At 44.7% G+C, this 12,939-nt stretch overlaps 1 protein-coding gene across 1 annotated transcript in view; it reads left to right on the top strand.

Moving 5' to 3' along the window:
* mfsd14a2 (major facilitator superfamily domain containing 14A2) overlaps positions 1 to 12,939 on the top strand; it is a 43,446-nt gene that overhangs the window by 7,646 nt on the left and 22,861 nt on the right. The window contains exons 3-7 of the mRNA XM_084139900.1: positions 3,685 to 3,747; positions 4,806 to 4,933; positions 5,815 to 5,929; positions 6,058 to 6,276; positions 10,764 to 10,877. Of these exons, the coding sequence (XP_083996026.1) occupies positions 3,685 to 3,747; positions 4,806 to 4,933; positions 5,815 to 5,929; positions 6,058 to 6,276; positions 10,764 to 10,877 (639 nt within the window). The remainder of the gene's footprint in view (positions 1 to 3,684; positions 3,748 to 4,805; positions 4,934 to 5,814; positions 5,930 to 6,057; positions 6,277 to 10,763; positions 10,878 to 12,939) is intronic.

The raw sequence follows: 12,939 nt of genomic DNA, 5'->3' as shown, positions 1-12,939 counted from the left end.
TCCCCACCACCACTAAACACTGAGCCAACCCTGTTCCCCACCACCACTAAACACTGAGCCAACCCTGTTCCCCACCACCACTAAAGACTGAGCCAACCCTGTTCCCCACCACCACTAAACACTGAGCCAACCCTGTTCCCCACCACCACTAAAGACTGAGCCAACCCCGTTCCACACCACCACTAAACACTGAGCCAACCCTGTTCCCCACCACCACTAAACACTGAGCCACCCCCGTTCCCCACCACCACTAAACACTGAGCCACCCCCGTTCCACACCACCACTAAACACTGAGACAACCATGTTCCCCACCACCACTAAAGACTGAGCCAACCCCGTTCCCCACCACCACTAAACACTGAGACAACCATGTTCCCCACCACCACTAAAGACTGAGCCAACCCCGTTCCCCACCACCACTAAAGACTGAGCCAACCCCGTTCCCCACCACCACTAAAGACTGAGCCAACCCCGTTCCCCACCACCACTAAAGACTGAGCCAACCCCGTTCCACACCACCACTAAACACTGAGCCAACCCTGTTCCCCACCACCACTAAACACTGAGCCACCCCCGTTCCCCACCACCACTAAACACTGAGCCACCCCCGTTCCACACCACCACTAAACACTGAGCCACCCCCGTTCCACACCACCACTAAACACTGAGCCAACCCCGTTCCCCACCACCACTAAACACTGAGCCACCCCCGTTCCCCACCACCACTAAACACTGAGCCACCCCCGTTCCACACCACCACTAAACACTGAGCCAACCCCGTTCCACACCACCACTAAACACTGAGCCAACCCCGTTCCCCACCACCACTAAACACTGAGTCACCCCCGTTCCACACCACCACTAAACACTGAGCCAACCCCGTTCCACACCACCACTAAACACTGAGTCACCCCCGTTCCACACCACCACTAAAGACTGAGCCAACCCCGTTCCACACCACCACTAAACACTGAGCCAACCCCGTTCCACACCACCACTAAACACTGAGCCAACCCCGTTCCACACCACCACTAAACACTGAGCCAACCCCGTTCCCCACCACCACTAAACACTGAGCCAACCCCGTTCCCCACCACCACTAAACACTGAGCCAACCCCGTTCCCCACCACCACTAAACACTGAGCCAACCCCGTTCCACACCACCACTAAACACTGAGCCAACCCCGTTCCCCACCACCACTAAACACTGAGCCACCCCCGTTCCCCACCACCACTAAACACTGAGCCACCCCTGTTCCACACCACCACTAAACACTGAGCCAACCCCGTTCCACACCACCACTAAACACAACAAGCTCATTATAAGTCGCTCTGGATAAGAGTGTCTGCTAAATGACCAAAATGATAAGAGCCCCCTTCCCCCAAAAGGACCGGACTGTATAAAGCATTCATAATGACTGTTTTATATTGCATTCATACCTCCCACCCATTCCTAATTTGTTCCAACCCCTACCAGACAACCAGGGAGTGACATTTCCCCACAAACAGCTGCACTAACGGCTATGAATAATTGAATTGATAATGAAATGTTGAGCAAGCCTGATGACGCAGCCTGTTGTGTGGATGAGAGGCTCTGTGTCGGTAGGAACTAATGGACTGAATATGTAAAGGGACATCAAACGGTGTATTATTTGAACGAGGTCCCTTTCACTTTTGAAAGGGCTTATCAGAGAGCGAGGGGGAGAGAGAAGTTCAGCGCAAGGTTGTTGTTAGACTATAGGGTTCAGTCCCAAATGGCACCCTATTCCCTATGTAGTGCACTACATTTGAGAAGGGCCAATAGATCTCTGGTCAAAAGTAGTGCACTATATATAGGGAATAGGGTACCATTTGGGACTGGCCCTAGATATTGTAGACACAGGCAGATGTAAACATGACTCCCCTCAATGGAAGAACTAATCATATCAGACAAACTATATACAATGAACAAAAATATCAACGCAACATGTAACAATTTAAAAATATTTTATTGAGTTGCAGTTCATATAAGGAAATCAGTCAATTGAAATAAATTAATTTGGCCCTAATCTATGGATTTCACATGACTGGGAATACAGGTATGCATCAGTTGGTCACTGATACCTTAAAAACCACCATTTGCCTCAAGTAACGCGACACATCTCCTTTGCATAGAGTTGTTCAGGCTGTTTATTGTGGTCTGTGGAATGTTGTCCCACTCCCCATCAATGGCTGTGCGAAGTTGCTGGATATTGACGGGAACTGGAACCCGCTCCAGAGCATCCCAAACATGCTCAACGGGTGACATGTCTGGTGAGTATGCGGGCCATGGAAGAACTGGGACATTTTCAGCTTGCAGGAATAGTGTACCGATCCTTGCGACATGAGGCCGTACATTATCATGCTGAAACATGAGGTGATGGCGGTGGATGAATGGCATGACTATGGGCCTCAGGATCTCGTCACGGTATCTCTGTGCATTGAAATTGATAAAAATAAATTGTGTTCATTGTCCGTAGCTTATGCCTGCCCATACCATAACCCTACCGCCACCAAGGGGCACTCTGTTCACAATGTTGACATCAGCAAACCACTCGCCCACACAACGCCATACACGCTATCTGCTATCTGCCTGGTACAGTTGAAACCCGGGATTAATCCATGTTTAGTTGAGACCATGTCCTCCTGACCAATACTCAGACTCTGGCTGTGTCAGAAATGGCACACTATTCCCTATATAGTACACTACTTTTGACCATATATAGTGCACTACTTTTGACCAGGGCCCGTAGGGAATAGGGTGGTGCCATTTTGGGATGCAACCCTAGTAATTGTTTGTTCTCTCAGTCCTGTCTGACTCTGAACATGCAACAGGGTCACATTCCTACTGGTGTCATTGACCCCTCCCTCACTTGTTCTCAAGCTGTGCCCCCCCCCCCCCCCCATCTCAAATACTGTAGACTTTAAACTGTAGATTTAGGCCTGTATTTGGACTGTATTTTGTATTTCATGCCTGACCTCTGTTTGTGAATTTGAGGGAAATTATCCAATCTGCCTGCTTGCCTCAGTGTGTTTCGGTGACCTTCCTAGACCTCCTTCAGTTAACAATGAAACAAAACGTTGTACTTTAAAAGATACCTAACTTTACACAGTGTGCTGGTGTCCCTTCCACCTTTCTACCTCCGTTTAGTTTCTATGACCTAACTAACCATATTTGTTTCTCTCAGTATCTCAGACGCAGAAAGGTCACAGTCAAACAACGAAGTGGATATTGTGTGAAGGGTATTTTCCTGTGCTATAGTGTGACTAACTGTTGACTAAGTGATCGTTTTAAATTGTTGTCATTTAGCAGACTCTCTTATCCAGAGCGACTTATAGTTAGTGCATTCATTCTTTTTTTTGTTATTTTGTTTATATTTAGTTGTTGTTGTTGTTGTTTGGGGGGGGGGGGGAGTAAGTGAAGTTACTGTAGTCAAGACCAGTCACCGTAGGTCATAAGTCTGTTACGCTGTACTAAAACAGGCACAACAGTTGATTTTGTGTTCTCTTTATATTGAAGTGGATATTGTGTAAGTGAATGCATGGGTACTTCCCTCTGCTTTAGTTTGACTAACACTGAAGTGTAAACCAGTCACTGTACGGAGTAGGTCCGCTCACTGTATGGACACAACAGTTGAGGTGTTATCTGTGTTTGTTTCCCCAGGTCTTACATCAAACATTCCCTCAACACACGTTCCTGATGAATGGCCTTATTCACGGTGTCAAGGTAAGATAACGCCAGATAACAGCGGCCTAGCCTGTTGCGCCAGGGTTTAGCCTATAGCTTGGACACTCAGTCGTTTTAGATTTTTTTTTTTTTTAAATCAGTCTGTCACTGCCGGGGGGGAGGCGTGTTTTATTTAACCACTGTTAGCTGCACTAGTGCATGATGTGGCCTGAACTCACCATGTTCCATTTGAATCTCAGGTTGTCTGTGTAGTGGGGTGTGTAGGTGCTGTTCATCTCAGGTTGTCTGTGTAGTGGGGTGTGTAGGTGCTGTTCATCTCAGGTTGTCTGTGTAGTGGGGTGTGTAGGTGCTGTTCATCTCAGGTTGTCTGTGTAGTGGGGTGTGTAGGTGCTGTTCGTCTCAGGTTGTCTGTGTAGTGGGGTGTGTAGGTGCTGTTCATCTCAGGTTGTCTGTGTAGTGGGGTGTGTAGGTGCTGTTCATCTCAGGTTGTCTGTGTAGTGGGGTGTGTAGGTGCTGTTCATCTCAGGTTGTCTGTGTAGTGGGGTGTGTAGGTGCTGTTCATCTCAGGTTGTCTGTGTAGTGGGGTGTGTAGGTGCTGTTCATCTCAGGTTGTCTGTGTAGTGGGGTGTGTAGGTGCTGTTCATCTCAGGTTGTCTGTGTAGTGGGGTGTGTAGGTGCTGTTCATCTCAGGTTGTCTGTGTAGTGGGGTGTGTAGGTGCTGTTCATCTCAGGTTGTCTGTGTAGTGGGGTGTGTAGGTGCTGTTCATCTCAGGTTGTCTGTGTAGTGGGGTGTGTAGGTGCTGTTCGTCTCAGGTTGTCTGTGTAGTGGGGTGTGTAGATGCTGTTCATCTCAGGTTGTCTGTGTAGTGGGGTGTGTAGGTGCTGTTCATCTCAGGTTGTAGATGTTGAAGGTGGGAGTGTGCATGTCTAGTATAGCAGGTTGCATCATGGGAAAGCATGGACTATTAGACCAGAGCCACATGCAGTCCATGTTAGTTAACTGTTAGTTACTCATTAGCTCAGTGCACAGATCACCAAGGTCTCATTCCTCTCTGTCTGTCTCTTTCTCTCTGTCGCTTGCTCGCTCCCTCCCCTAGGGTATTTTGTCGTTCCTGAGTGCTCCTCTGATTGGTGCGCTATCAGACGTATGGGGGAGGAAGTCCTTCCTGCTGCTAACAGTCTTCTTCACCTGCGCCCCCATCCCCCTGATGAAGATCAGCCCATGGTGAGAACACACACACACTCTACTTACTACATCACTAATACATCTCTATGGGCTGTGATTGTGCATAGCCAGATTAATAAAAAGCATGGTCAACTTCAAGTGTGTGGAGACATGAAGGTGTTTTAAAGATGCACTGTGCGGAAATCGCTCCGCCATTTCCTGGTTGCTACAATTGTAATAGTTCTCCTAATTTCAGTTTGTGACAAAAACAAGCGAGTATAGTGTGGGGCCTTCAAACTCAGCTCTGGACCTCCAAGCCAGTTCCACTGTATGTTTTCATTGTTCCCCTCTAATCAGGGATTGATTTAGACCAGGGACACCAGGTGTGTGCAATTCATTATCAGGTAGAACAGAAAACCAGCAGCCTCCGGACCTCGTAGGGTAATAGTTGAGTACCCCTGGTGAGAATCATTGTACCATCTAAACCGCTGTGAAATATATTTTCCATAACCAAAGATATTGTATTTTCAGTTGTTTTGAAGATGGTGTACAAAACTGAAAGTAAAAGACGCAAAAACTAAACTTACGCACGGGAAGCATAGAAATATCGCACATAGAACAGATCTACCACTTCTTAGAATTGCTTTCAATGCGAATGACAGATCTATAACACACATTTCTGTGTGAATTTGGGTGTGTCGCCCAAAAAGTTACATATTGCAGCTTTAAGTTCAGGAGTAGAATATGCAACTGGCCCCATATCTCTGCAGCTGGCCCCATATCTCTGTCAGTTTCCCCGTGGTTCAACAGGACCTTCACTGTAGTGGTATCCACAGTCACAATAGAGAGCTATACAGACTTGCTAACATACCACCTCACTCATCTCTTCTGCTCCCTCCGTTCTCCTTCCCGTTCTTTCTCCTCTCTCCTCCTCTCTTCAGGTGGTACTTTGCGGTCATTTCCATGTCCGGTGTGTTTGCCGTCACCTTCTCTGTGATCTTTGCGTATGTGGCAGACATCACGGCAGAACACGATAGGAGCACAGCCTATGGTTTGGTGAGGAGGGACACTGAATAACAACCTATATGGACATCCTATCAGTGTTGTTTTAGCTGTTATATATATATATATTCTTCCTCTCCCTCCTCTCCTTTGTCGTCCCCCCCCCCCCCCCCCCCCTTCAGGTGTCCGCTACCTTTGCAGCCAGCTTGGTGACGAGCCCGGCCATTGGAGCGTACCTGTCGGTGACTTACGGTGACACCCTGGTAGTGATCCTGGCTACGGCCATCGCCCTGCTGGACATAATTTTCATCTTGGTGGTCGTCCCCGAGTCACTGCCCGAGAAGATGAGACCGGCCTCCTGGGGAGCACCCATCTCCTGGGAGCAGGCTGACCCCTTCGCTGTGAGTACTGTAGTACTATATACTAATATATTATAGTACTATACTACCTCCTGGGAGCAGGCTGACCCCTTCGCTGTGAGTACTGTAGTACTATATACTAATATATTATAGTACTATACTACCTCCTGGGAGCAGGCTGACCCCTTCGCTGTGAGTACTGTAGTACTATATACTAATATATTATAGTACTATACTACCTCCTGGGAGCAGGCTGACCCCTTCGCTGTGAGTACTGTAGTACTATATACTAATATATTATAGTACTATACTATACTACCTCCTGGGAGCAGGCTGACCCCTTCGCTGTGAGTACTCTAGTACAATATACTAATATATTATAGTACTATACTACCTCCTGGGAGCAGGCTGACCCCTTCGCTGTGAGTACTGTACTATATTCTAATATATATTATAGTACTGTACTATACTACCTCTTGGGAGCAGACTGACCCTTTCGCTGTGAGCACTGTAGTACAATATACTAATATATTATAGTACTGTACTATACTACCTCCTGGGAGCAGACTGACCCCTTCGCTGTGAGTACTGTAGTACTATATACTAATATATTATAGTACTATACTACCTCCTGGGAGCAGGCTGACCCCTTCGCTGTGAGTACTCTAGTACAATATACTAATATATTATAGTACTATACTATACTACCTCCTGGGAGCAGGCTGACCCCTTCGCTGTGAGTACTGTACTATATTCTAATATATATTATAGTACTGTACTATACTACCTCTTGGGAGCAGACTGACCCTTTCGCTGTGAGTACTGTAGTACAATATACTAATATATTATAGTACTGTACTATACTACCTCCTGGGAGCAGACTGACCCCTTCGCTGTGAGTACTGTAGTACAATATACTAATATATTATAGTACTATACTACCTCCTGGGAGCAGGCTGACCCCTTCGCTGTGAGTACTCTAGTACAATATACTACTATATTATAGTACTATACTATACTACCTCCTGGGAGCAGGCTGACCCCTTCGCTGTGAGTACTGTAGTACAATATACTAATATATTATAGTACTATCCTACCTCCTGGGAGCAGGCTGACCCCTTCGCTGTGAGTACTGTAGTACAATATACTAATATATTATAGTACTATACTATACTACCTCCTGGGAGCAGGCTGACCCCTTCGCTGTGAGTACTGTACTATATTCTAATATATATTATAGTACTGTACTATACTACCTCTTGGGAGCAGACTGACCCTTTCGCTGTGAGTACTGTAGTACAATATACTAATATATTATAGTACTGTACTATACTACCTCCTGGGAGCAGACTGACCCCTTCGCTGTGAGTACTGTAGTACTATATACTAATATATTATAGTACTATACTACTCATAGTATAGTACTAGTATAGTACTATACGTGGTCCTCTATAGCTCAGCTGGTAGAGCACGGCGCTTGTAACGCCAAGGTAGTGGGTTCGATCCCCGGGACCACCCATACACAAAAATGTATGCACGCATGACTGTAAGTCGCTTTGGATAAAAGCGTCTGCTAAATGGCATTATTATTATTATTATTATTATTATTATTATTATTATTATTATTATTATTATTACTACCTCCTGGGAGCAGGCTGACCCCATCGCTGTGAGTACTGTAATACTACAGTGAGGGGGGAAAAGTATTTGATCCCCTGCTGATTTTGTACGTTTGCCCACTGACAAAGAAATGATCAGTCTATAATTTGAATGGTAGGTTTATTTGAACAGTGAGAGACAGAATAACAACAAAAAAATCCAGAAAAACGCATGTAAAAAATGTTAACAATTGATTTGCATTTTAATGAGGGAAATAAGTATTTGACCCCTCTGCAAAACATGACTTAGTACTTGGTGGCAAAAACCTTGTTGGCAATCACAGAGGTCAGACGTTTCTTGTAGTTGGCCACCAGGTTTGCACACATCTCAGGAGGGATTTTGTCACACTCCTCTTTGCAGATCTTCTCCAAGTCATTAAGGTTTCGAGGCTGATGTTTGGCAACTCGAACCTTCAGCTCCCTCCACAGATTTTCTATGGGATTAAGGTCTGGAGACTGGCTAGGCCTCTTCTTGAGCCATTCCTTTGTTGCCCTGCCCGTGTGTTTTGGGTCATTGTCATGCTGGAATACCCATCCATGACCCATTTTCAATACCCTGGCTGAGGGAAGGAGGTTCTCACCCAAGATTTGACGGTACATGGTCCCGTCCATCGTCCCTTTTCATGTGGTGAAGTTGTCCTGTACCCTTATCAGAAATATACCCCCAAAGCATAATGTTTCCACCTCCATGTTTGACGGTGGGGATGGTGTTCTTGGGGTCATAGGCAGCCTCCAAACACGGCGAATTGAGTTGATGTCAAAGAGCTCCATTTTGGTCTCATCTGACCACAACACTTTCACCCAGTTCTCCTCTGAATCATTCAGATGTTCATTGGCAAACTTCAGACGGGCATGTACATGTGCTTTCTTGAGCAGGGGAACCTTGGGGGCGCTGCAGGATTTCAGTCCTTCATGGCGTAGTGTGTTACCAATTGTTTTCTTGGTGACTATGGTCCCAGCTGCCTTGAGATCACTGACAAGATCCTCCCGTGTAGTTCTGGGCTGATTCCTCACCGTTCTCATGATCATTGCAACTCCACGAGGTGAGATCTTGCATGGAGCCCCAGGCCGAGGCAGATTGACAGTTCTTTTGTGTTTCTTCCATTTGCGAATAATCGCACCAACGGTTGTCACCTTCTCACCAAGCTGCTTGGCGATGGTCTTGTAGCCCATTCCAGCCTTGTGTAGGTCTACAATCTTGTCCCTGACATCCTTGGAGAGCTCTTTGGTCTTGGCCATGGTGGAGAGTTTGGAATCTGATTGATTGCTTCTGTGGACAGGTGTCTTTTATACAGGTAACAAGCTGAGATTAGGAGCACTCCCTTTAAGAGTGTGCCCCTAATCACAGCTCGTTACCTGTATAAAATACACCTGGGAGCCAGAAATCTTTCTGATTGAGAGGGGGTCAAATACTTATTTCCCTCATTAAAATGCAAATCAATTTATAACATTTTTGACATGCGCTTTTCTGGATTTGGTTGTTGTTATTCTGTCTCTCACTGATCATTTCTTTGTCAGTGGGCAAACGAACAAAATCAGCAGGGGATCAAATACTTTTTTCCCTAACTGTATATACTAATATATTATATAATAATGTACTATACTACCTCCTGGGAGCAGGCTGACCCCCTTCGCTGTGAGTACTATTCATGGGTTGCATTTCCGTCACTCGGATTGCGTCGTTGCCATTGTTATCAACGTTCTACAGACGCCACATTCATATTGATGCTCAAAAGTAGAACTGAGGCTAATGACTTTGAACCGGATCTATTGACTGTGTTGTCTAAATTACACTGTAGGTTACTTTGGATTATGATGATATTGATAAAGCAGGCACACATTTAGTAGGAAACAACTTTGCTATCATCATGTTGTCTAATTTACTTTAGACAGATGGCAATGTTGCAGTGGTGGAAAAAGAACCCAATTGTCATACTTGAGTAAAAGTAAAGATGCCTTAATAGAAAATGACTCAAGTAAAAGTGAGTCACCCAGTAAAATACTAAATGTAATTGCTGAAATATACTTAAGTATCAAAAGTATAAATCATTTCAAATTCCTTATGTTAAGCAAACCAGACGGCACAATTTTATTTTTTTATTTTTAAATTACAGATGGCCAGGGACACACTCCAACATTCAAACATAATTTACAAACAAAGCATTTGTGTTTCGTGAGTTCTGCCAGATCAGAGGCAGTAGGGATGACCAGGGATTTTCTCTTGATTAGTGTGTGTGAATTGGACCATTTTCCTGTCCTGTTAAGAATTCAAAGTACTTTTGGGTGTCGGGGAAAATGTATGAAGTAAAAAGTACATAATATTCTTTAGGAATGTAGTACAGTAAAAGTTGTCAAATATAAATAGTAAAGTACAGATACCCAAAAAAACTACTTCAGTAGTACTTTCAAGAATTTTTACTTAAGTACTTTAAACCACTTCAATGTTGTCATTAGCTAGCAAAGTTTGTCAAAAATAGCTAACAATGCTAACGTTAGCTATCTAAAATCTCTCCTCAATATTAGCTGGATAGCCAACGTTATTCTGCATCTAAAGTCAAATCAAAATAATGACAAAAAGGTTTTCCTACTAATTATTTGCGTTCTTTAGCATTAAGACCAAATCTTCATCAGTGCCTTATGAGGATGCATTGAGTAGACTGCTCTGTTGGGCATCAGTCCTAAAACGAACATTCAAAACAATATCGAAGTAACGTGCAACTATGAATACTGTAATAATTCTTAGGAACAGGACAATCAATCTGTGTTTATGTGACAACAAAATTCATCTGAATCTAATGTGTTGTGTGTGTGTGTGTGTGTGTTGTGTGTGTGTGTGTTGTGTGTGTGTGTGTGTGTGTGTGTCCTCTCCAGTCCCTGCGGAAGGTGGGCCAGGATTCCACGGTGCTTCTCATCTGCATCACGGTGTTCCTGTCTTACCTACCTGAGGCCGGACAATACTCCAGTTTCTTTCTCTATCTCAGACAGGTACTGACAACACCTAGCCTCACCCCCTACAGGGTTCTCCAACTGGTGGCCCGCAGGCCGAATTTGGCCTGCGTGTGATTTAATTTAGCCCCACAGGTTTTCTGAGCAATTTTTTATTTGTCTTTTTATTTTTTTATTTTCTTTGATCAGGGTTTACACAGACAACAAAACAAAGTGTACCACACAGATGTAGTACATGGAGTTTAGTAAAAATACAGTAAAAAAACATATTCGAAAAAATTAGCATTTGTAAAATAAAAAGACAGCAGTATCTTCTATGTGGCATTTATGGCAGGCTTTCTACATATGACCATAATGGTGACCAGATTTTCCAGAACTTTTCAGTCCTCGTACAGGTCAAAAGTGAGTTTTTTGGGGGGGGCTGTATAATAGTAGAAAGCTGAAAGCCACATCCTCGCAGACAGTATTTCAGGTGTGGACCTTCAAAATAGACGAGTATTAAACAGATGTTCAAAAGAGTCGGGATCAAATAAAATGTTAGTCAAAATAAAGTAGTTATACGTTCGGTGAAAGAGCAAATTGTCTAAGATCTTCTGAATTTGTAAATGAACCTCATTCCAAAATACGTGCATAAAGGTGCCAGTATCTTGTTGACATTTGAAACAAATTAAGGCAAACAGGTGTAAAGTAGGTTCTATGAAATAATGAAACGTAGTTATTGTATGCTTATAGAGGTGCATTTGGGGTAGACCCTTTAACAGATAGCAGTCCAGTCCTCATCACCAAATGCACTCCCAATGTCTCTCTTCCAAATATACAGTGGGGAGGACAAGTATTTGATACACTGCCAATTTTGCAGGTTTTCCTACTTACAAAGCATTTAGAGGTCTGTAATTTGTATCATAGGTACACTTCAACTGTGAGAGATGGAATCTAAAACAAAAATCCAGAAAATCACATTGTATAATTTTTTAAGTAATTAATTTGCATTTTATTGCATGACCTAAGTATTTGATACATCAGAAAAGCAGAACTTAATATTTGGTACAGAAACCTTTGTTTGCAATTACAGAGATCATACATTTCCTGTAGGTCTTGACCAGGTTTGCACACACTGCAGCAGGGATTTTGGCCCACTCCTCCATACAGACCTTCTCCAGATCCTTCAGGTTTCGGGGCTGTCGCTGGGCAATACGGACTTTCAGCTCCCTCCAAAGATTTTCTATTGGGTTCAGGTCTGGAGACTGGCTAGGCCACTCCAGGACCTTGAGATGCTTCTTACGGAGCCACTCCTTCGTTGCCCTGGCTGTGTGTTTCGGGTCGTTGTCATGCTGGAAGACCCAGCCATGACCCATCTTCAATGCTCTTACTGAGGGAAGGAGGTTGTTGGCCAAGATCTCGCGATACATGGCCCCATCCATCCTCCCCTCAATACGGTGCAGTCATCCTGTCCCCTTTGCAGAAAAGCATCCCCAAAGAATGATGTTTCCACCTCCATGCTTCACGGTTGCGATGGTGTTCTTGGGGTTGTACTCATCCTTCTTCTTCCTCCAAACACGCCGAGTGGAGTTTAGACCAAAAAGCTATATTTTTTTCTCATCAGACCACATGACCTTCTCCCATTCCTCCTCTGGATCATCCAGATGGCTATTGGCAAACTTCAGACGGGCCTGGACATGTGCTGGCTTGAGCAGGGGGACCTTGCGTGCACTGCAGGATTTTAATCCATGACGGCGTAGTGTTACTAATGGTTTTCTTTGAGACTGTGGTCCCAGCTCTCTTCAGGTCATTGACCAGGTCCTGCCGTGTAGTTCTGGGCTGATCCCTCACCTTCCTCATGATCATTGATGCCCCACGAGGTGAGATCTTGCATGGAGCCCCAGACCGAGGGTGATTGACCGTCATCTTGAACTTCTTCCATTTTCTAATAATTGCGCCAACAGTTGTTGCCTTCTCACCAAGCTGCTTGCCTATTGTCCTGTAGCCCATCCAAGCCTTGTGCAGGTCTACAATTGTATCCCTAATGTCCTTACACAGCTCTCTGGTCTTGGCCATTGTGGAGAGGTTGGAATCTGTTTGAGTGTGTGGACAGGTGTCTTTT

This window comes from Coregonus lavaretus (genome assembly GCF_964263955.1).
Source record: "Coregonus lavaretus genome assembly, chromosome: 23".
NCBI classification, from domain to species: Eukaryota; Metazoa; Chordata; class Actinopteri; order Salmoniformes; family Salmonidae; genus Coregonus; species Coregonus lavaretus.
This window is presented reverse-complemented; position numbering and strand designations above follow the sequence as displayed.